Source organism: Vipera ursinii, assembly GCF_947247035.1.
Source record: "Vipera ursinii genome assembly, chromosome: 8".
NCBI lineage: Eukaryota > Metazoa > Chordata > Lepidosauria > Squamata > Viperidae > Vipera > Vipera ursinii.
Window position 1 is genome coordinate 26,121,017 of NC_139519.1, and position 21,918 is coordinate 26,142,934.

The following is a 21,918-nucleotide window of genomic DNA, read 5'->3' on the forward strand; positions in this document are numbered from 1 at the left end:
AATGGTGACTTCATTTGGGGTGGGAGCATGCTGCACTTGTCATGGATCTCCCTCCCCCCCCCCAGCTGTGCTGCTGAGCCCCCTTCCTTGGGCCAATGGCAGAAGGAGAGAACGCTGGCGATGTCCTTATTTCACACAATGGAAAGCACAAGGAAGGTTTGCAATCTATTTCATGCATTTTCCACAGGAAATATTTACAGCAAAAATACAAAATTACTGGGAATTTTGTTAAACAAGCCTGGGATTTTTAGAGATCTGTGATCATAGCAAAGCCAAGTCTGAATGGGCCCTTGATGGTGCAGCTCTGGGAGGAGCATTCAGAGAGACCACAGTTGCAAAGCAAAGGGGTTTCTAAAGACAGCAGTTGAAAGCTTGGCTCCCACGGCTGGTGAGACCGATGCCATCGGAGGTTTGATGAGATGTAGGAGGCTTGATTTCCTCAGGGGCGTGGAGGATATCCTCGCCTGCACACACCGGAGATAGCCTGCCCAGAACAGATCCTGCTTGGGGCAGACAAAAGCAAAAGCAGAGCGTCAAAGGCCTGTGTCGGCCTGGGCTGTGGGATTCCCTGCTCAAATCCAAGATGCCTGGGTTGATTGTGACGTCAGCACTGACCATGGCAAGGGTCTCCGGGGCGGGCCCTGCCCTTGGACATCGCTTTATAGAGGCTGAAGAGGCTGCCATACTCCTGGACTCTTCTGGTTGCTTAAAAGGGACTTTGCTGAAGATTAGGAAGCCCAAACCAGGCCCTGGAGCTGGATCTCCCCTCTCCATTTCCATTTGCATTCGGTGGGGAGGAGGGATGCCTGGGGTCCAGATATGCAACATGCACTGGAGGGAGGCAAGGAGGATGCAGCCCTGTTCTCAAGTAAACGTGATCTCTCGTGAACATCACACTCCAAATCAGGACAATCGTAGGCTGGGGGTAGCAGCCAAGCCATTCATAGCTTCCTGGGAAACAGCATTTAAGCAATCAGAGAACATACATGGGGCTTAGCCTCTATTTTGGGCCCATCAGGTCTGGGCCTTCCTCCTGACACTCTTGGCTATTTGGGTCCTTGTGAGAAGTGAACTGATCTGGCAGACTGGAAGATGTAGCATTTCCAGAGTAGGAGAAGGCCCCGTGCCGAACACTGGAGATGTTGGTCTCCATGCTGCTCTCAATTCTGCAGGTGCCCAGAATCTCCTGCAGGGTCCCCTGACTCAGACAGCCCACATCGTGCAGGATTCGACAAAAGTCATGACGGAACCGGATGCCCACGAAGGCGTAGAGGATGGGATTCAGGCAGCAGTGGCTGTAGGCAAGCACCTCGCTCACAACAATGGCACTGCTCAGCCCCTGTTCAAGCGTACAGGACTTCCCTGTGACCTCCAGCTTGGTGAGTGTGTCCCAGAAGATGACCACATTGTAAGGGGTCCAGCAAAGCAAGAAGACACTTGTGACCGCAATGGCCACCTTCACGGCTTTTTGCCGCTGGAGGCGCTGGGACTGGCAGAGGAGTCTCACAATGGCTGTGTAGCAATAGCACATGACCCCCAATGGTAGGAAGAAGCCCACCAGGTGGTAGAGGAAGCGCTTGGCCAGCCAGGAGTTGAAGCCATGTGTGCCATACTCCCTGAAGTAGCAGACACTCAGGTTGTGGCTTTGGGCCCAGACCTCTGTGAAGAGCAGGTCAGGCACGGTCAGCAGAAAGGAGAGCAGCCAGATACCCAAGCAGGTCAGATGGATGGAGAAGCCACGCTGCTTCTGGAAGGTCTGCAGGGCGCAGACCACAGCCAGGTAGCGGTCCACACTGATGCAGCCAAGCAGCAGGCTGCTGCTGTAGAAGCTCATCCGGTTGGTGGCACTCAGCAGCTTGCAGAGGAAGAGGCCGAAGACCCAGCCCACCAACCTCTCCACCGCGCCAAAGGGGAAGGTCAGCAGCAGCAGCACGTTGGCCAGGGCAAAGTGGAGCAGGAAGAGCTCTGTGGAAGTGCGGGAGCGTCTGTAGCGCCACAGGATGACCATCACCAGAAGGTTGCCCAGGCCACCAAGCAGGAAGATCAGCAGGTGGACGAAGGGCACCAGGACACTCTGCAAGGGCTGCCCGGGGCTGCCCTCCGCCTCAGGACACACATAATCCTCGTAGGAGTCGTTCCCTTCTTCGGTTGGGTAGTCGAGGGGCTGGGAAGAGAGTAACAGGGAAAGGGGATTTATGGGGCAGGGACTTCTGTGTGCTGGTCCTTGCAGAGAGGGGCTGCTATCCAGACTCTCCCATTCCCCATCCTTGCCTCCTCCAATGGTGGGGACAATCATGCCACGGGCACTGGACAAACGGAAGATCAAGAAACAACTGCCCATTGATATCTGGGTGGCCCCAGATTGCTTCTAGAGGCACCTTTTACTTTTGTCCCTCAAGATACTTAAAAGTAACTTCTGCATGTCTGAAGCAGACAACGAGTGAGTTGCCCTCCCTTTAAAAAACCTCATTTCCCAGATCCCCATTCCAGCCTCAGGTGCTGCAATTATCTTCATGCTGACCTAGCGGAGCAGGATGGGAGCAGGATGAGTCACCACAATGGGGGCTGCCCCAAGTGCTCTGGCCACAGAAGAAAGCCTGTGCTAAACAGCCTACAAGAGAGCAATGAACACCACCGTCCCCGCTGGCTGCAGGAGCAAACAGACGGAGGCTTTCCTCATTGGCACAACCACTGGCTGGCAGGTAAGCCAGTGGAGCCGGGAGATTCTTCCTAGTGTGGAGAGAAGTTGATTCAAGGGTTCTTTTCCCCAAAGAGGGAAAAATTCCCTCAGCTCATTTACTTGCACTCTTAATATTTTGGATTTTCTCCTCTCTTTTTGAGGGGGGGGTCATTTCCACAAATCAATTAAACTTTGTTTATTCATTTTTCAAACCAAACCTTTGCCAGGCCTTTGAAGGTGTTTTTAATAATGTGCAAAGCTGCTGTTTCAAAAGGTGAAGAGGAAGCAGATGTTGAAATCAAAGGGGTGTGTGTTCATTGCAGTCTTTCCTTAAAGAAGAAGTTGTGCAGTTTCAATTGTTGAAGTAACTTTGAATTTAAAAATGAAGTTGCAAGCCAGGAAGCCAATTGCAATCTTAGAACTGAATCCCATACTCCTGCTCAAAAGTCAGCCCCATACAGAGTCCTGCTATATATGATGCTGTAGGTATCTCAAGAAAGCAGGAGAGGAACATGAACTGTAAACACAAGTGAGGAAGAAAGCAAGTATGGCGTCAGGGTGCAGGGAAGTGTTTGTCCTTTTCACTCCTCAAAGGCTGAAAGCCCCCCCCCCCCCGCAGTCAGTTCACCCTTTTCCTCCTTCCATGGCACTGGCGGTGGGGAGGGCACACACAGCAATGCAGATACATTGATTACACATTAATCCCAAAATGGTTGGGATCCTCTATAAAATCCCAGTTTATAATCCAAACTCAACTCAATTTTCAAAGTAGTTTCAATTAACAAGTTTATCCAAATATTCTGTTTGCAAAGAGAAGCAATCTAATGTGCTTTTAACCAGATGGCCATGAGAATTCCTTGGCCAGAAAATGAACTGGCCTTGAAAAACAAGCCAGAGGTGGCTGTTCCCTAAATACCACCCAAGGTGCCCAACCCTGCAGAGATGCTGCTTTGAGGTGCACCCGGCCAGTTTGGTTGCAGCAGGGTGGGGACCCTCATCAGCCCTGGCTGAGGGGACAGGAGAGGGAAAAAGGGAAGTCGGCTGTTCTCTCTTCTCCCCCGGGGGACTGAGGGGTTCTGGTGACTGGCCCTCAGCGGAAATCTCACAGGCCCTGCAGATGGCTGCTTCCGCTGCTATCAAAGCCCATCATTCTTTTGCAGAGGGGCTTGGATCTGTGTGTTCCTTCTGACTTGTCTCCACTTTAAGGAGTCCTCCAGGCTTCTTCCAACCCTGCCTCTCCCATTGCACTGGGGGGGGGGGGTTCAGCTCCAGCACCTTCTCTGTGTGAATGCTTTTGGAAATTAGTAAAAAGAAAGAAAAGGGGAGGGGTAAGCAGTCACTTCCTTCTGAACATGGCCCTCGAGTTTTTTTGTAACACGCCCGCAGGGGCCAATTCCCACTCAGAAGACGAGGGGCCCCAAAACAGGAAGACCAGGCAGAGATGCTGCAGAGGAGAATCAGCAGCTCTTTCCTGGCCCCACTCGGTCTGTGGCTGGCATCTGGTTGCTTTAGCACTTGCACCCAACCTTCCCCATATGCGCATGGACACCCATGTGGATGTTGAGCGTTTGGCAGCACCAAGGGGCTTCCAGCCAAGGAAGCCATCAACCCCATTGTCCCATGGGTAAAGGACTGGAGGAGGTGAAAGCACCCTGCATCAGAGGGACCATGGCTGGGCAATCCAGGTTCTAGGGCCAGGTGCTCTCCTGCCCAAATGATAAAAGCCAAGTCTAGGGGTCTCTTGAAGACGACCTGGCTGAACACCTCACAATCGAGATACAATCTCCCTCCCAATAGAATTCAGCCCAAGGGCAAAAAATTAGCACTCCTGCACCCTCCAGAGGGATTCTGCATCCTTCAGGCCAGGCCCAAGCAGCTTCTCTGGCCTCAGAGGCTCCTGCCCATTGGGCTATCTCTGCCTCTGCCCTGTTCACAGAGCAGCCCAGGTCTTTGTCAGAGCTGCTGGCAACACTCACCCAGTTCATGACGTTCTCCAGGGTGACCCTAAACTCGGCCACGATTAGGAAGCAACACGCAGGGATGCTCACCCTGTTGTTAGTTCAGCAGAGAAATGATCAGGTGAGGAAGGGCCAAACAAGAGCAGGAGCACCCTGATTTGCAAGCCAAATTAAGTTTCAAGATTCTTATTACATAAAACCACTTTTTAAGAAGTTTCCATCTTCTGTTAGAGTAGAAGGTGACTCAACCCAAGCCAATCAGGTGTGTGATGCACAGCTTCCCTTTGTGCACACCAGATGTGGATATTCAGGTCTTCTTTCCACCGTTATTTGCCCCGCCCCTCTAGTTTGTTAAGCTATACAGAAACTGCACCAATTAACTCCTTGTAAAATTTGATTTATTCAGATAGGAAATTACATGTCTATCTGCTGGAATTGGTTATATCTAATTTAATGAAAAGAAAGACGAGGGATGACAAGATAGTAGCCTTCCAATATTTGAGGGGCTGCCACAAAGAGGGGGTGAAGCTCTTCTCCAAAGCACCCGAAGGCAGGACAAGAAGCAACGGATGGAAACTAATCAAGGGAGGAGCAACCTGGAACTAAGGAGAAATTTCCTGACAGTGAGAACAATTAACCAGTGGAACAACCTGCCTCCAGAAGTGGTGAATGCTCCAACACTGGAAGTTTTATTTATTAATTTAATTAGTTTTATATAACACCCTATTCCCGAAGGACTCAGGGCGGTTTTCAGGGCAAAGTTAAAAGACAAAATAAGAGTTAAAATAGAATTAAAATAAGATTAAATAACAATTAGTAGCCCAAAGTTTAAAAATTTAAAAACTTTAAAAATTAAAACCCCTCAGTCCAGGCCAGATAAATCAAATACGGTAACCAAGTTTTTAGGTCCCGGTGAAAAGAAAGGTCGGGGGCGGTCCGGAGTTCCACAGGGCAGGCGCGCCCACAGAGAACGCCCTTCCCCTGGGGATCACCCGCCGGCAGTCACTGACCTGCGGTACCCTAAGGAGGCCCTCCCTGTGGGAACGCACAGGACGATGGGAGATTGATGCTGGAGGCAGGTGCTCCCTAAGATAACCCGGACCCGTGCCATTTTTAATTTTAAAGAAGAGATTGGACAACCATCTGTCTGCAATGGTGGGTTTCCTGCTCGAGCAGAGGGTTGGACTAGAAGACCTCCAAGGTCCCTTTCCAATTCTGTTATTCTGTTCTGTTCTTATCAGACTGGGCAAAGATCCCTTCCAGGACTGGGCTTTGTTAATGTCACACCTATGAATTTATATAACGGGAACAACGTTCCTAGGAAGTTGGTAATTCCTGAATTGGAGTTTTATTCCTAATTGGGAACAAGGTTTAGCCGGTGTCCTTATTCCCAGCTTGCTGCCGCCGCCGCCGCCGGGCTGTTATGAAAGAGATCCTCACCGCTAAATATTGACGCTTTAGGTATAGGATGACTGTGCTAGAATTCACAAGCCCGTTCAGCGTCCCCGGTGGATTCTGCCGCCAGAGCTCCCAGGCCAGCCCGCCCGGCGTCTTCGCCCGGCACCCAGGCGGGCTCCGGTGTCCGTCCTGCGCGATGCCCCTCCGGCAGCCGCTCAAACGCCCGCGGGCTTCCCTCGCTAGGGGCCGCGGAGGCCACCCGGGGAGGAGGGTTTTGCGGGCACCGAGAGAACCTCCCTCGGCTCGGCCAGCACCGGGCAGGCAGCCCCGGGGACGACGCCGGGCCGCGCCGAAGAGCCGCCTCCACCGCGGGCCCCCGACGGGAGCAGAGCCGCCCCTCCAGCCGCCCAGCCGAGGGAGCCGCGCGGGCGGGGCGGCTCGCAGGGTCCTCCCGCGGCAGGAGACGACCAGCACGCCGCGGCGGCGGGGGGGGGCGGGGGGGGCGGGGCGACAGCTCTTAGGCGTCGCCGGGCGCCTGCGCGGCCGGGCGGTGGGTGTGGCTCGAGGGGGTGGAGGAGGAGGAGGACGCGCGCGCGCCAGGACGGAAGGAAGGAGGAAGGGAAGGGCCGCCATCTTGTTGTCGCGTCGCCGCCGCCGCCGCCATAGTCCGAGCGGAGCCACGGCCGACGGGCTGCGAGACGGGCCGAGCCGGAGCGGGAAGCGAGCGCGGCCGACCGGCAGGCAGGTAGGCGGGCGGGCGGAGAACGGCGCTGCTCACCCAGGCTCGGCGGCCGGGTGAGTGGGCCTTTCCGGCGCAGCGAGGGCCGGGGCCGAGCGTACCCCTGCCCATCTGGCCGAGGCTCCGCGGAGCGCGGGGCCGAGAGCGCCCCGCCTTCGCGCCGCTCGACTCCGGAGCGAGGCCTACCGCACGTCCTGCGGGCGGCCTGGCCAGACGCGAGGCCGAGGTTGCCGCCGCCGGCCGGGCCTGACACAAAGGCCGGGAAGCGCGCCCCTCGCAGGGCTGCCTGAAGCAGCGGCCTTGACCCCGGGCGGAGCCAGCGGGGGGCCGGTGTTGAGAGGCCCCTCAGCGGCGCAGCTCGGCGGGGAAGCTTCCCCAAGCGGAGTCCGTTTAAAGGCGTGGGAGGGACGCTGCCCTCCGCCAATGGGCGCCTTGTGTCCCCGGCCCGTCCGTCCGTCCGTCGCCCCCAGGAGGAGCCTGCCGCCCCAGAAGGCCGCTCTTCGGAGGGGAGCCGGGACTGGGGTTGGCGGCCTTTGAGGTTACTTGCATCCCCCGAAGGGGATGCGGGAAGCAACTGCAAGTACTAACGGCCTTCTCTGTCTTATTTTCAGATTGAAGTGAGTAGATTGGACCGAACGCAAGCGTGTTAGAAGACTTTAAAAAGTTGATCCACAGTGCATCAGCGCAAGTGACTGGTTTATCTTGAGTGACTTTACAGGTGCTTGCCTGTGTTGCAATAAGAGACTCATATATTGAGCAGGACCTAATTTATCTCTTCATCTTGGAGAGTCTAATAAACTATTACAGTTTCCGTACTCGCAACTGTTTGGAAGTTGAAAGACATTTAAAAGGCAAACATGAGTACGGCCAGAACAGAGAACCCTGTTATAATGGGTCTCTCCAGTCAAAATGGACAGCTGAGGGGCCCAGTAAAACCTGGTGGTGGTCCAGGAAGCGGGGGGACACAGGCTCAGCAACAGATAAACCAGCTGAAACATCCCAACACAATCAACAATGGCACTCAGCAGCAAGCACAGAGCATGGCCTCCACTATCAAGTGAGTTCTTGTCTAGAGCATCAGCAGCCATCTTGAGACACCCAGAATGTCCTCCAAGTTTTGGCTTCAGGGTGGAGTGCGAGCTCTTACCTTCTTGTACCTGGTTTATCAACTACAGCAATATTTGGTGTTATTTCTGAATTGCATTTGTCATAGTTTAGTTACTCATCCTTTGCTTCGTATTGTTACTACATAATGCTTGTCAGTCGCACAGGGTGACTTATTTTTTAAAAAATACAACTTTCCTGTAACCTGCACAGAGTTGAATTTAGCACAGGATGAAGTAAAAGGTAACAATATCCTGCACAGAGTTTAATTTAGCATGGGATGAAGCAAAGGGTAACAATATCCAGCTGTCAGGAGACCTTTAAGAAAGGCTGCCTGCTAAGCAACCTGGAGACTTCCTAGCTCTGCTGGATTTCTATGAATGGGAACCTCCACAACTGCAGACACCCCCCCTTCCCACACTGCAATAGAGGTCCTTGATAGCTCTGTTAACTGGAAGCCCGGGTGAATGGAGAAGCACATTTGCTTATTAAATTTACATGCCACCAATCTTACTATCAAAAGAACTTTGGGCAGCATACTGGGAAAAAAGCTCCAGTAATTTGGGACAGGTGCTTTAGAAAGCATTAAAGGAAAGAACTAGCACCTTAAATTCAACTCAACATGCTAAACCTTTGGACTATCACTAGAACTGTTTTATGTTTATCAGAACTGACATTGAGTTTCCTCAGCTAAAATCGGGTCAGTTTGCTTACCGCATTAGGGATCAATTAAAGTAGATAATCAACATAGACAATCCTGTATATTTGGGAGGTTTCCTTATTAGTAGCAAGTTTATTAAGTACCATTGTTGTATCAATGGAAATGGAAGTGGTGAATCATGTAATTGCTTCAGAAGATTTCCAAAGAGTTACCCAGCCTAAAACAGGTAATGTTTGGATCATATTGGTGCAAGTATCTCTGGTGTATCTTTTCTGGAGGAAATGGTATTGATTCTTTTTAACAGAACATTTCTTTGCAGTAGTTTGCCTTGATCCTGTGGTCCCTGCCCATTTAAACCAGACACTCCAACCTGCCTGGTTTGATAGAACTATGAAAGGAAGAGTATAGTGGGATGATCTGTTGTTTTACATAGAGCCAAATAGGAAGACTGGGACTTCCCAGGGAAAACAACCAACCATCTTCCTGCTTAGAGTAACTGCTCTGGGGGTAGTGGCAGACATGGCAGGACAGGGCCTTCTGCCACAGCTGAACTAGATTGCTGCAATCAGCTCTAGAGAGATTTTGGAGCACCAGGGTGTCCTTGTATGCATCCTGGCATGTCAACAGTGCTTGTATTCAAGACCACAGGTCTTCAGTCCTGATGCATAGCTCACCATTCTGGAGTACCCATTGCTTACTCAATGTTGGGAAAGTACGGTAGCTTCAATTATGGTCTGTTGCATTTTTCACATTTGAAAACAATGATTGTGCAGTGAGTTGAAAGTCAATCTAGGCTTTTAACACACCATGATGTAGTGGCTAAGGTCCTGAGGAGCACTGGTACAAATACACTTTGAACAGTGGGAGCTGTTGATTTTTGTGCAGGCATATGTTACCAATTGTGTGTTTCTTACTAAAACGAAGACTGCTGTTTTGAGATATGAAGAAAAAGATAAATGTGACTGAACTTAAAGGTTATTCAGTAGTATATGACATGTTCAGATCCTCTCCACATTCTCCATTGGTTGCTTAATGCTGCGTTAACGCTTGTTTACACTGACTTAAAATGATGAGACTGACTTAAAATAGCCTTTGCTTCCTATGTCATGAAGAGTTTGTCAGATTCTAGGTGGATTAAAAGGGCTGTTTTGTATTTTTCAACCCTGAGGATGATGGTATTGTGTGATATAGAGATGTGGCTTGACAAAATCAGATCCAATAGCTAATACAGTTTTCTCATTTAGACCTGGCGATGACTGGAAGAAGACTTTAAAGCTCCCTCCAAAAGACCTGCGAATCAAAACGTCGGTAAGGGCTTTCTAAAATTTTAAACATGGGAAATGAAGTGGTAGTGATGCTTGACGTCAGATATTCCTTTTCATTGAAGTGCAAGATTTCAAACTGATTAAATCACATTTGTTGTACAAAATCTACAATGAGATAGGTTGCCTACTTGCTATCTACTTGCTGGCTCTGAAATTACATCATCTCAAAACATCTCTTGCAAGCAACGGCTGCCTGCTGTACGTGATGCAGCTAATTACAAACAACCATCTTTAACAGAGGGCCTCCTCAGGGTGCCATCGGCTAGACAGTGTCAGCTGGCGACCCCCAGGGGGAGGGCCTTCTCTGTGAGAGCGCCAGCCCTGTGGAACCAACTTCCCCTTGAGCTCTGGATGGCCCCGGATCTCCGGTCCTTTCGCCGCGGCCTTAAAACACTTCTTTTCCATCAGGCTGACCTGGACTAACGACAGGGATTTTAAAATGTTTTTTAATTTTTAACTTCAATTTTAATTTATTCTATTGGGGCTGTTAATTTAATTCTTTTTAACTTTTGTATCGTATTTTATTGCTGTTAGCCGCCCTGAGTCCTTTGGGAGATAGGGCAGCGTATAAGTCCCAAAAATAAATAAATAAATAAATAAATGAATGAATAAATCGGTAAAACTAAAAGAAAAGCATATATATTCCCTTCCTGCCCCATGCATCACAGTTCTGAATAAAATGCAGCAGCAGTGGGCATAGACTGCAACTTACCTTGAATTTAAATGCTACCCCACCCCCTACTATCATTGACACACACACACAGTTTTATCAAGGACACATATTTTTTAGATTTTAATACTACAGTCTTGCCCAGCCCAGTTTCTCTGCTTCCCACTAACTTTGTTTTCTAGAATTTCTTCAGCCCCTGGGGGAGAGTTAAGGCACATCAGAATACCCATCCTCCTGCTGGGCTTAGCCTCAGAATGCCCTTTGCATTGAGATCGACATTGCATGAGTTAATGATTCTGCTTTGCTTCTCCAGGATGTGACGTCAACAAAAGGAAATGAGTTTGAAGATTATTGTCTGAAGCGGGAGTTGCTAATGGGAATTTTTGAAATGGGCTGGGAAAAGCCGTCTCCCATTCAGGTTAGTCACCTATAGTGTAAGTTGAGCAAGTTTAGTAAATTATTAATGAATGGAAATTTACCTTGTATACATTATGGGGGAAATATTAGGCTTTGGATTCCCATGCCACAGGATGTTGTGTCGAGTGCTATCAGCTTCTGAAACTCTGCCTTATTGTCTTGTTTAAACCAGGGCTTTTCAACCTTATCACCCATTGTACCACTTTTAGGATCTGGCAACATCCGAGTACCACCAGTCGCCTAGCAAGGTGTCAAAAACTTGATGACCAAAAAAGGAAAAATGGGGGGAAAAAAGTCCTCAACTTACAACAGTTCGCTTAGTGACTGTTCGAAGTTACAATAGCACTGAAAAAAGTTCCCCCCAAGCCACATCCAAGCAAGACACCTGTCTGCCCACCCAGCGGCACTCTTCCTCCTATCCAAGGTTTTCATTGTTCTGAGCATTTCTGAGCATACAACTTTTCTAGGATGGTCGTGTACCACCTGCCAGGTGCCAATGTACCACAGGTGGTACCCGTACCACTGGTTAAAAAGCCCTGGTTTAAATTGTACGCATTCTGCACGCCTAGAAGGCTGATGAACCTGTAGTAGGGAAAGGAGGGTTAGGATCTCTTCCTTCACCTTTTCTCTCACGCCACCGCTCTCCATAGCCTCTTGCCACTCATATCTTTCCTTTCCAGGAAAAGAATACTTTTCTCTGTGCATGAGATGATAGGAACCATCATTGGATGCCTTCCTCTTAGCGAAAGCTATCCCAGTTGAAGAACTCAGTCTTGTGCATATTGAAAGGGCCTTTTCGTGCGAGATGGAGAGCATAGGGTCCCTGGAATAAAGGGCTGAGATTTCTCATGCCTTCATTGGGTCTAGCTTTTGTTTCTTCTAGTGCCCGGTGTCAAACTCATAACGTCACGTGACGTGTCATGACGTATCACAACTTTTTCCCCCATTGCTGGCAATGGGGTAGGCGTGGTTTCACTATGATGCTTCCAGCCTGTGGGCTGGTAGTTTGACACCCTTGTTCTAGTGGTAGATGGAATTAGAACAAAACAATTCATGTTTCCAGTAGGCTTCTTTATGCTACCAGTAGTGGTTTTTTGAATCAGTAATTAATGTTATTGTTACTAGAGCAGAAATATTCCTGTCTCCAAACCCAACCTTTTCAGTCTAGAGAGACAGATGGAAAAAAACTACACATAGATGTTTGTGTCATGCAGGCTACTGACCATATAGAAGACACCAGAAGTCCATATCATCTTCGTGCTTTTCAACATTTGTATGCCTACATAGTTAAGGCCCCAGAGCCTTGTTGACTTTGGAGGAAGTTGGTGATTGTGTGTCAGGGTCAATTCCTTGCCAGATGGCTGCCATGCGTAAATCGGTTCTGTAGGCTATGATGATTTGACTATGTGCTGGCACTTGGTCCTCCTCTCTTTCAGCTGGGAATGAGAACATAGCTGCAAGCAATTAACCTTCCTGCCTTTTCATCTAAAGTGTGGCCCTTTTCTCCTTTTGTTTTTACTCTTCATGTTTGTATCTTCTAACAGCTATGTTGTATTTTTTGCTTCTACCTCATTCAAAACCTTACTTTCTCTTCCCTTTTCTCATGCTCCTTTTCAGGAGGAGAGTATTCCTATTGCTTTGTCTGGAAGGGACATCTTAGCCAGAGCTAAGAACGGGACCGGCAAGAGTGGCGCCTACCTCATTCCCTTACTTGAAAGGCTTGACTTAAAGAAGGACCACATACAAGGTCAGTGGAAGATGCCAAGCCACATGGACTCAGGTGGCAATAGGTTTTCATCTTTATTTTTGGCGGCTGCTGAGCCAGTGTGCAGCAGCAGCCAAAAAAGCTAATACAATCCTGGGCTGTATAAACAGAGGCATAGAATCCAGATCACACGAACTATTGGTATCACTTTATAAAACTCTTGTGAGACCACAGTTAGAATACTGCAACCAATTTTGGTCACCGTACTACAAAAAAGATGTTGAGTCTTTGGAAAAAGTTCAGAGAAGAGCAACTAAAATGATCAAAGGCCTGGAGAATGGGGACATATGAAGAACGGCTGAAGGACTTGGATTGTTAGCTATGTAATGGCTTCACTTTTGTGAAAGAAAAAGGAAAAAAGTACAGAAGTTTTTGGGTCCACTATTACATTTTAACTGGAAGGGCTTGAAGGATTTCACAGTGAAACTGCAGCTGCCGTGGCTGCTAACAGTAGTGTCTTTGTTTTATGTAGGTAGAAGACCCAGAGACTGCTGGGCCCCCATTCAGCCTTCCCTCCTCTTTAGTCCCTTGAGAGCACCCTTGCTTTCCCCTACGTAGTTTGCTCCACTGAAGACTTGGTGCACCAGCATTGTTCTTTCAGTTGGGAGGGCCTCACTGCAATTTTCTTAGTTTTAGAGCATTAGACAAACACTCCACACGCTGCACTGTATAGTCAGAAATGTGACTTGGAAGGTACTTCTGCGTTACTCTGAACCTTGGAAAAGCTGATAAAACATTAGAATGGTTCACCTTCCATTAGCTTTACAGCAAACTGGACTCTGTCAGCTCAAGGCCACTGGCCTAGTTGGTCTCTTTTAAAGGTCTTTGTAAGCTAGAAAGGACATTTGGATTTGTGAACATCTTAAAGTTTAGCACTCACTGGACATATATTAACATAAGAATCCTCCAGGATCATGGAATAAGAGTGCCTCATATTATTTCTTGTTTGACAGCAATGGTGATTGTTCCCACAAGAGAACTTGCCCTGCAAGTCAGTCAGATCTGCATCCAGGTCAGCAAACACATGGGAGGAGCCAAAGTGATGGCAACCACAGGGGGAACCAATCTGCGGGATGATATAATGAGGCTTGATGACACAGGTAGGACCTCCTGTGGCAAGAGTTCTTTTCTGCCAGTTTTTTAATCAGAGTGCCTGATAACCTGCTCTTCTTTTTTGCAGTGCATGTAGTGATAGCCACCCCGGGAAGGATTCTGGATCTCATCAAAAAGGGGGTAGCAAAGGTGGACCATATCCAGATGATTGTCCTAGATGAGGTAATGTTTAAATGACTGAACTTCATGAGTTACAGTCTGAGCCTTCCACTACCAAGTTAGCTATCCTGGGTGCTTTTTGTGGATTTTGGTCAGTGGCAGCTTGAATTCAGGGCTCATTTCCTTAGTGCAGCTGGAAAATGAGGCCTTCTGTGGCTGGCTAAGAAACATTATTTTAACATAAGCTGGGAGGGTTGGTTAAACACGGAACAAGTTCCCCAATGGCTTTAACTTTGAACTGCCCCCTTTTTTATTATGTATTTATTTTGCAGGCAGACAAGTTACTGTCTCAAGACTTTGTGCAAATAATGGAGGACATTATACTCACTCTACCTAAAAACAGGCAGATTTTGTTGTACTCGGCCACTTTCCCTCTAAGTGTGCAGAAGTTTATGGTGAGTTGAATGAGCCCAACTTCGCATAACTGAGCAAAGGGTGAAGTACGGTTGTTCTTGCCACACTGCAAGCCACAGGCAGTTTATTCAGTGACAATAGCACTGAAAAAAGTGACATTTTTCACATGGCTATTGCAGCACCCCTGTGGTCATGTGATCAAAATTCATATGCTTGGCAGCTGATTCATATTTATGACGGTTGCAGTGTCTTGGGGACACGTGATCCCCTTTTGTGAACTTTTGACAAGCAAAGTCAATGGGGTAGCCAGATTCATTTTAACAACTGTCTTACTAGCTTAACAACTGCAGTGGTTTACTTGAACAGCTGTGGCAAGAAGGATTATAAAATGGGGCAAAGCTCACTTAACAAATGTCTCCCTTAGCAACAGAAATATTGGGCTCAATTGTGGTCATAAGACAAGGACTACCTGTACATGCCGGAATGCTTCTTTTTCAGAATTCCCACTTGCAGAAGCCCTACGAGATTAACTTGATGGAGGAGCTGACTCTGAAGGGGGTGACCCAATACTACGCTTATGTAACAGAGCGCCAGAAAGTGCATTGCCTCAACACGCTGTTTTCCAGGGTAAGAAGTAAGATTTAAGCTACATTGGGTTTAAACAATAACCAAAGTGACCAAGTGAAAGAAATCCTGTAAAATATTGCTTAAATAGTTTTATTTAACTACTTGTACAACTTCTATTTTTGCTTCTTTAGTCCTTCAGGTATTGCCTTGTTTTTGTGCACCTCACCCCAGGATTCATAGTCTAATGCACAGGTGTCAAACTCGATCACGTCACGTGATGTATCGTGACGTTTTTTGCCTTTGCAGACCCGGGGTGGGCATGGCCTGCCAGTTTGACACCCCTGGTCTAATGTATTATCTACTTATTTTTAAGTTCCTTTGCAATTTAGAAGCAGAATACAATATAACACTTTACTGTCTTTACATTTAGCTCCAAATAAATCAGTCCATCATCTTCTGTAACTCCTCCCAACGGGTTGAATTGTTAGCTAAGAAAATCTCCCAGCTGGGATACTCCTGCTTCTACATTCACGCAAAGATGAGACAGGTCAGTATGCTGTTTGGAGCAATTAATACCAGTTGAATTTTAGGGGCTAGTTGTAGGAGGGAAGAATAGTATTGGATCTGTTTCCAGATGCTTCATATACTCAGCCTGAACAGAGGTCCCAGGGTGAATGTCAAAAGAGCAGCTAGTCTTGTGAATTGCCCGGTATTCTTGTATCGGAGGTGCATCAGAATACTGAAGGACAAAATCTGGGCTTCGGTCAAGAGTAAATTGGTGAAACTTTCCCAATTCTTTTCTAGGAGCACCGCAATCGAGTGTTCCACGACTTCCGGAATGGCTTATGCCGCAACCTTGTTTGCACTGGTGAGTATCCTGTCCTTTTCCATAGCTTGCATGTTGTCCAGAAATGCTCTTTACTAACTAGGAAGCTTCAGTGCTGCATTTTTGGAATTAGTTAAGCTACTTTTAGCAACTGGATATTGCAAAGTTAGGAGGACGGTCCCAGGTATTGTTTTTTAAATAGACAGGGGCAATGTTGCTTTTAAGGATGAGCTGGAAGCTGCAATTAGTAACAGCTCAATTTTTGTCAATGAGAGCTGGTATTAGTGTATATCAGCAGCACTGGAGGCTCCACATTGTTTACCAGAAGAGTAGAAATTTATTTACTTATATCCGGCTTTTATTATTTTTTCTAAAAAAAAAAACCTCAAGGCAGCAAACATGCATAATACCCCTTCCTACTCCTCTTTTCTCCACAACCACAGTCCTGTGAGGTGGTTTAGGCTGAGAGAAAGGGATTTGTCAAGCACAGGAAAATCAGGAAGTCCAGGCAGTTCAAAAGGATATGAACCCTTATTGCATGCTAAGGCGCTGTACAAGCATTGGAACCACTAAAGGTCCAAGTAAATTGGCGGTAGATAAGAATCAATGGAATTCAAGGTGGGCTGGACCTGGGTCTCTGGTGGGCGGGAAGAGACTGAAGAGTGATGACGCGGTTGGCCCATCCCACCCTCGGGCTCAGCCTGGTCATCTACGAGATTGGCCCAAGTCAGTCAGCTGGCTTTTGTGCCTCTGGTAGGTTTTATCTCAGTTCAGAACGCTGGTTTGACCAGTAAAGTCCTCCATGGCTCTCTGCTCAGCCAGAAGCTACCTGTCAATTTGTACATCCTGCACATCACGTTGGCGATATGAGACAGGGCTAGAAATCAGTGTTTCCAGATCTTGGCTCTGATCCTGAAATAGGATGGTATCATCCTTATAGTCAGAAAAGCAAACAAGACCAGATTGAGATTTTCAACATTTAGGACCATGAATGTAAAAAAAACCCCTCTTTGTCATTTTGGGTTTGTTTTTTTAATTGCAACCATTTTAATGTGATGTTTTATGTTGGCTTGCTTTAATATATATTTTAAACCAGCAATGTTGTTAAGGGATCATTTTATGTTTCTTTTGTTTTCCAAATTGAGGCAGTGTAGCTCAAAAAGTAGAGACTAGGAAGTGGGAAATAGGGAGCCTTTTCCCATCAAAAAAAGAAATCTGCAGGATCCAGTCTTGAAAAATTTTCACTCTAACATTTCTTTGTGCTTGAGGCTACAGAACAATAAAAAAGTTGGATGAGTCTTGTGTTACTTATATAGCAAGTGGTTCTGTCATCCTGAGCCCTTCTTTTTTATACTACTGGATTTTTCTGAGGTGCAAGGTTTGTTTTTCAGATCTCTTTACCCGAGGTATTGATATCCAAGCTGTGAATGTTGTGATCAATTTTGATTTTCCAAAGCTGGCAGAGACATATCTCCATCGTATTGGCAGATCAGGTGAGGGCTTTGTTCAATGAAAAATTACAGTCATAGAGTACAAGTAGTTGTTGACCTATGACCACAATTTGGGCCAAAATATCTGTTGCTAAATGAAGCATTTCTTGAAATAGTTAAGTGAATCACTGCAGTTGTTAATAACACGGTTGTTAAGTGAATCTGGCTTCCTCATTGGCCTTGCTTGTCAGAAGGATGCAAAAGGTGATCACATGACCCCAGTTCACTGCATCCGTCATAAATATGAGTCAGTTGCCAAGCATCTGAATTTTGATCACTTGCCCATGCGGATGTTGTAACGGTCATAAGTGTGAAAAATGGTCATAAGCCACTTTTCTCAGTGTCGTTGTAACTTCAGACAATCACTAGATGAATAGTTGTAAGTCGAGAACTATCTGAATTGTCTTTTATGTAAATGGATGTATCATGATAGGAAATAGAGATTCTTGGCAGCTAGTAGCTAGCATTGATTGCTTCTTCAGTTTTTTAAAGCTGCTGTTGTAGTAAACACAAAAAATTTGCTGACACTTTTGTGTCAGCAAATGATGATCTGAAACTGGAAAACATATATGCTGGGGAGGAAAGCTGGTTACCCCCAATCAGCCACATTTAGTCCTTGTGAAGCAAGCTGCCAGAGTGAAAATCTTCGCTTTTTTCTGTTTGAAGGTCGATTTGGCCATCTAGGCTTAGCCATCAACTTGATCACCTATGACGATCGTTTCAACCTGAAGAGTATTGAAGAGCAGCTGGGGACAGAAATTAAGCCCATCCCTAGTAACATTGACAAGAGTCTGTATGTGGCAGAATACCACAGCGAGCCTGTAGAAGACGATAAACCATAATTGCTGCGTAGGTATCTGAGGGATACCCGGCGGGTGGGTAACCTGAATTGGGCCCTATTCCACTGGTGTAGCCTGTCCCAGGAGCCTTAGTGGGGCTCTAATGCCATAGAAGGAAGGAAATGATTAAAGTGCACATCTAGAGGTCTAGCTTTTGACCAGATTGTGCCCACGCTTCTTGGTGTGTGGCTTTGGAACCCAGGGCCCTCCACAGCCTGCATCTCCGAGGCAATGACGGGCAGGACACAGAACGGGCTGGGCCACAGCAGTCAGGCAAGTAGCTTACGGATGCTGTTTCCTTGGTACTAAAGGCCTTGTTCTTTTCTTTTTCTAGGCTTTGCTTAAACAAAAGCTAAAAACCCTTTGATCTGGACACGCGAAACATCATTTCTTGGGGGAGGCCCCTTCTCTGAGGGTTTTTCATCTTTTTGTTTTGGAACAATTAAAATTACAGAGCTTTCCCCTCCTTTAAAAAAAATTGGCTGTGAAGACAAATGCAGAAGATAGGAAGAAAATACCTTTTGTTTTTCCCACTTGTTTGCACTGTGTGCTGACTGAACATTAGTTGCACTAACTGCTGGTTTTAATTTCTTTGTTTGTGATGGAGTAGAAGAACTCTGAAATGAGAAGATTCCCAAACTCCACCTTCACTGCAATTTCAGATTCACCCACAGCTGCCCGACTGAGTACATTTCAACTTCTCCCTGGCTCCTCATCTGTCTTTTGAGCTAAAGAGCTTGTTACTTATTTGTGCAAAGTGCCTTATGCTATGAGACCATTCAGAAAATCCCTTTTGGATACAGCCCAAGGAGTCGTTTTGGTTCAGGTCAAAGTCTCTTCTCTCTCTCTCCCTCCCCCCCCCTTTCCTTCCCCTTCCAGGTGCTGGAAGGTGGGCCTTGTCAGTAGTTTTGTTTGGTTAACTTTCTTTTAATGGAGGAATTGAGATGCAGTTGTTCACCCACTCTGTAAATATGTGTATTTAAGCAAAATAACCTGGATCGCCTGGGTTGATTGAGGGAAACTTCCACACTCTGAGAGGAAAGAGCCACTTGCCAACCAATCTGCAGCAGGAGCCCCCCAAAACGCCCAGGGGCTCTCGCAGAACACTACAGACTGGCCTCCGCGAGTCTCCCTTGGGGGCACAGCACTTGCTGGGCAGACTTGTCTCCAAGCCATGATGGTTTTTCCTCTCTTACGTGTTCTGCAGAAAATTGGATGTGTATACTTGTATAAACTCTGTAAATATGTGTTTTTCTGTTAAGGGTTCATATAACTTCCTTTTTTTCTTTATTTGGATGAGGCTTGCTGGCATTAAAGGGATTATAGATAGATCTTGACAGCAGCTAAAGGTGAGAGGGGCTCAGTTTTATGCAACGCTACTCGATACCAAGCACTGTGACTTCAGGCCTCTAGGTAGGTCTGGCTTGCTTTAGGGGTTGCAATATTTGGAAGAGACCTAGATGTTGGCCAAGGTCCTCTTCCCCTCTCCAAGGAGGAAAAACTACCCTCCAGGGAAGCTGGATTTGTCTTATTGGGGGGTGGGGGAGGCCCATCCACCTTCTTTGTCTCAAAGCAAGGTAGAACCAAAAGCGACTCCAATGAGCCAAAGTCCTAGTCAGCCCTGGCAGCTTCTGGCGATTCTGTTTGAAGCCTGTCCGATGAGAGATCCTGGAGCAGGAAAGGCAAGCCCTCTGCTCTTCCCCCTCGAGGGGGAGGGAAATGTGCTTGCAGTCCAGTAGTGTTGCTTTAAAGTGTGCCCCTCCCAATGTGCTTGATGTTTGGCCTGATGTGCAGGCAGAAAGAGTGAGACTACTCAACCTGTAAACTTCTAACAAATTCCCTGTCGGCCTGCCAGCAGCAGAGTGCCAGGAGGCACCAGGGCAAGCATGGGCTCTCTTGGCTCGGAGACAAGACAGACAGAGCCCACCCCAGCCCCCCTTCCTGCCCTGACAAGCTAAGCAGTTCTGATAGAAAGTACCAACTTTTTCCAGCCCTGACCTCAGAGAACTGTGCCTAGAGCCAGGTGCCTCCTGACAACTGTTTGGAAGCGGAACATGTTTTGTCTAAGTAATCGTAGCAAAAGTTGTATTAACGAAAAGCTCTTCTGCTGGGAATTCAATTGAGGCTGCATAAGACGAGCAAGTACTTGGGTGGGACAGCTTGAGGAGCGGGCACTAGTGACCCAAAGCAAAACTTTGCTCTTCTGCAGCAGCCAAGGGCATTCCCAAAGGAGGAGGGAGCAGAGGCAGAATGTGTGGAGCAATCTTGAAACTTGCGAGAACACGTACAACACCTGATTTGGTGCAGTGAGTTGAGGTGGCCACTCTGCCCAGCGCCACGCTCCTCTTGTCACTCTTGAAGCACAGCCTTTTTAAAAGAGAAAGTATTACTTCAGCTGCGGCCGCCTAGCAGAGGAGCGGCCGCAACCTCTGATCACCGTTTTTGGGTAGCTTTGTTTGGGTCAGAAAGCCACCTGACAATGGCTCCTTGTCTCTCAACGGTGAAGAGAGACTTGGAAAGGAAAGATGCTCCAGATATTGACCAGGGGCACCCTGGTCTGTCTGTTTTGTTTTTTGTTTTTTAAACCCCTTCATCTGAAAACGAAGGCTGAGAATTGGATGTCTTACACACAAAGCAGTTGCCAATAGTTTTTCAATTGGTTCAGCAGCTTCTGGGGAAATTTTGAGGACAAATTCTGGGGCCTTTTGTTGCCTTCGCCCCCTCAGGTGACAAAACAAGGCTTTGGCGATAACATCAGTGGGGTCTTCCCAGGACCCCTGCACTTAGTAGAGATGACCTTGGGTGGTGGGTGGGTGGGTTAATTTTTGCTTTTTTAATTATTACAGAATGAGATGGGAGCATCTTTTCCTACACCCTCTGCTTTTGTGTTTGTTGGATAAGCTGGATAAGATCATAGAAACTAGACACAAAAGCAGATGAGTTTGATTTGGGCATCTCATTCTACTCTTTATTTTAAGGGTGGGCTTGCTTGCACAGGACTGGCTGAATCTTGCCAATTAAAGAGAGACACCGTTGTGTCCAGGATCTTTGTCTGGGTATGAGTTGTTTCCACCAGTAGTCTGACCTAAGCTGTTGGTGCAAAGCATACCTCTGGACACTACTTCTGGGGCACCATAATTTGTTCCCTGGCAGGATATGGAAAAGTCAATCCAAGTGGGGTCACAGCACCTTTGCAATAGAAACTCGTGGTATTCTCTAGGGAGGGAACATTGGAGCAGCCAGAGGGAATCAATCAATCAATCTGCTGCAACTCCTTAGGCAACATTCTGGAGTCCTGTGCAAGGGTGGGGGGTGGGGGAGGGAGGATAACACAAAGATACAGCCTTGCTGTATTTTAACCAAGATGTGGGGGGTGGCAATGTCTGGAAGAAAATAAGTCAATTTTCCCTTTCTTGAAACTGGAAAATTTGGGGAACATACTTTTTTTTGTTCAATTCTAGCAATGTTGTATTTCATTGATCTTTGGTTCAGTTCAGACCATGTCCAGTACGAACAGTGAGGGCTAGAATTGGTCAACAAGGGGTGGGTTGGGAGGGGAGGATTATTTTTCGTTTGGAACTGGCAAATGTCCAGCAGAGCTCAGATTTTGGCACAGCGTATGTACACAAGTATATAAAGGAACGCTGTGAACTTAGTGTCAAAAGTGCTGAATTATAAAATTCTGACTTATTTTTAAGAGAATTGGCTCAATAAAAGCTCACTGGGACCTGAACTTGCTTCAGACTCTTCACTTGTACAGCATGTCGCTCTGGCTTGCATCATGGGCACTGAGAGCATGTGACAAGAACAAGCAGAGCAGAGCAAGGCCGACTTGCGCCATCAAGCTCTGAAG

The 21,918-nt window shown here is 47.3% G+C and overlaps 2 protein-coding genes across 4 annotated transcripts; one reads left to right on the forward strand and one right to left on the reverse strand.

Annotated features, from left to right (window-relative positions):
• Window positions 1–96: 96 nt before the first annotated feature.
• Window positions 97–4,735, reverse strand: CXCR5 (C-X-C motif chemokine receptor 5). 2 transcript variants are annotated; one of them, XM_083368119.1, is made up of 2 exons: window positions 4,657–4,699; window positions 97–2,164 (listed from the first exon to the last, which is right to left on the reverse strand). In XM_083368119.1, exons 1-2 carry the CDS (start codon window positions 4,663–4,665, stop codon window positions 1,001–1,003), a joined length of 1,173 nt encoding a protein of 390 aa, XP_083224245.1. In that variant the 5' UTR covers window positions 4,666–4,699; the 3' UTR covers window positions 97–1,000. The 2 variants fall into 2 exon arrangements, 1 of the variants encoding a protein (XP_083224245.1); XR_014493104.1 differs by lacking the exon at window positions 97–2,164 and adding an exon at window positions 2,840–3,197 and having other exon boundaries at window positions 4,657–4,735.
• Window positions 4,736–6,609: 1,874 nt separating this feature from the next.
• On the forward strand, window positions 6,610–21,798 carry DDX6 (DEAD-box helicase 6). 2 transcript variants are annotated; one of them, XM_083368118.1, is made up of 14 exons: window positions 6,610–6,777; window positions 7,387–7,832; window positions 9,785–9,848; window positions 10,849–10,953; window positions 12,570–12,699; window positions 13,671–13,817; window positions 13,898–13,992; window positions 14,262–14,384; window positions 14,842–14,970; window positions 15,341–15,457; window positions 15,715–15,778; window positions 17,128–17,229; window positions 17,893–18,075; window positions 18,400–21,798. In XM_083368118.1, the coding sequence occupies exons 2-13, from the start codon at window positions 7,633–7,635 to the stop codon at window positions 18,066–18,068; spliced, it is 1,452 nt and encodes a 483-aa protein (XP_083224244.1). In that variant the 5' UTR covers window positions 6,610–6,777; window positions 7,387–7,632; the 3' UTR covers window positions 18,069–18,075; window positions 18,400–21,798. The 2 variants fall into 2 exon arrangements, with proteins under 2 accessions (XP_083224244.1, XP_083224243.1); XM_083368117.1 differs by having other exon boundaries at window positions 6,614–6,781.
• The last annotated feature ends 120 nt before the right edge of the window (window positions 21,799–21,918 follow it).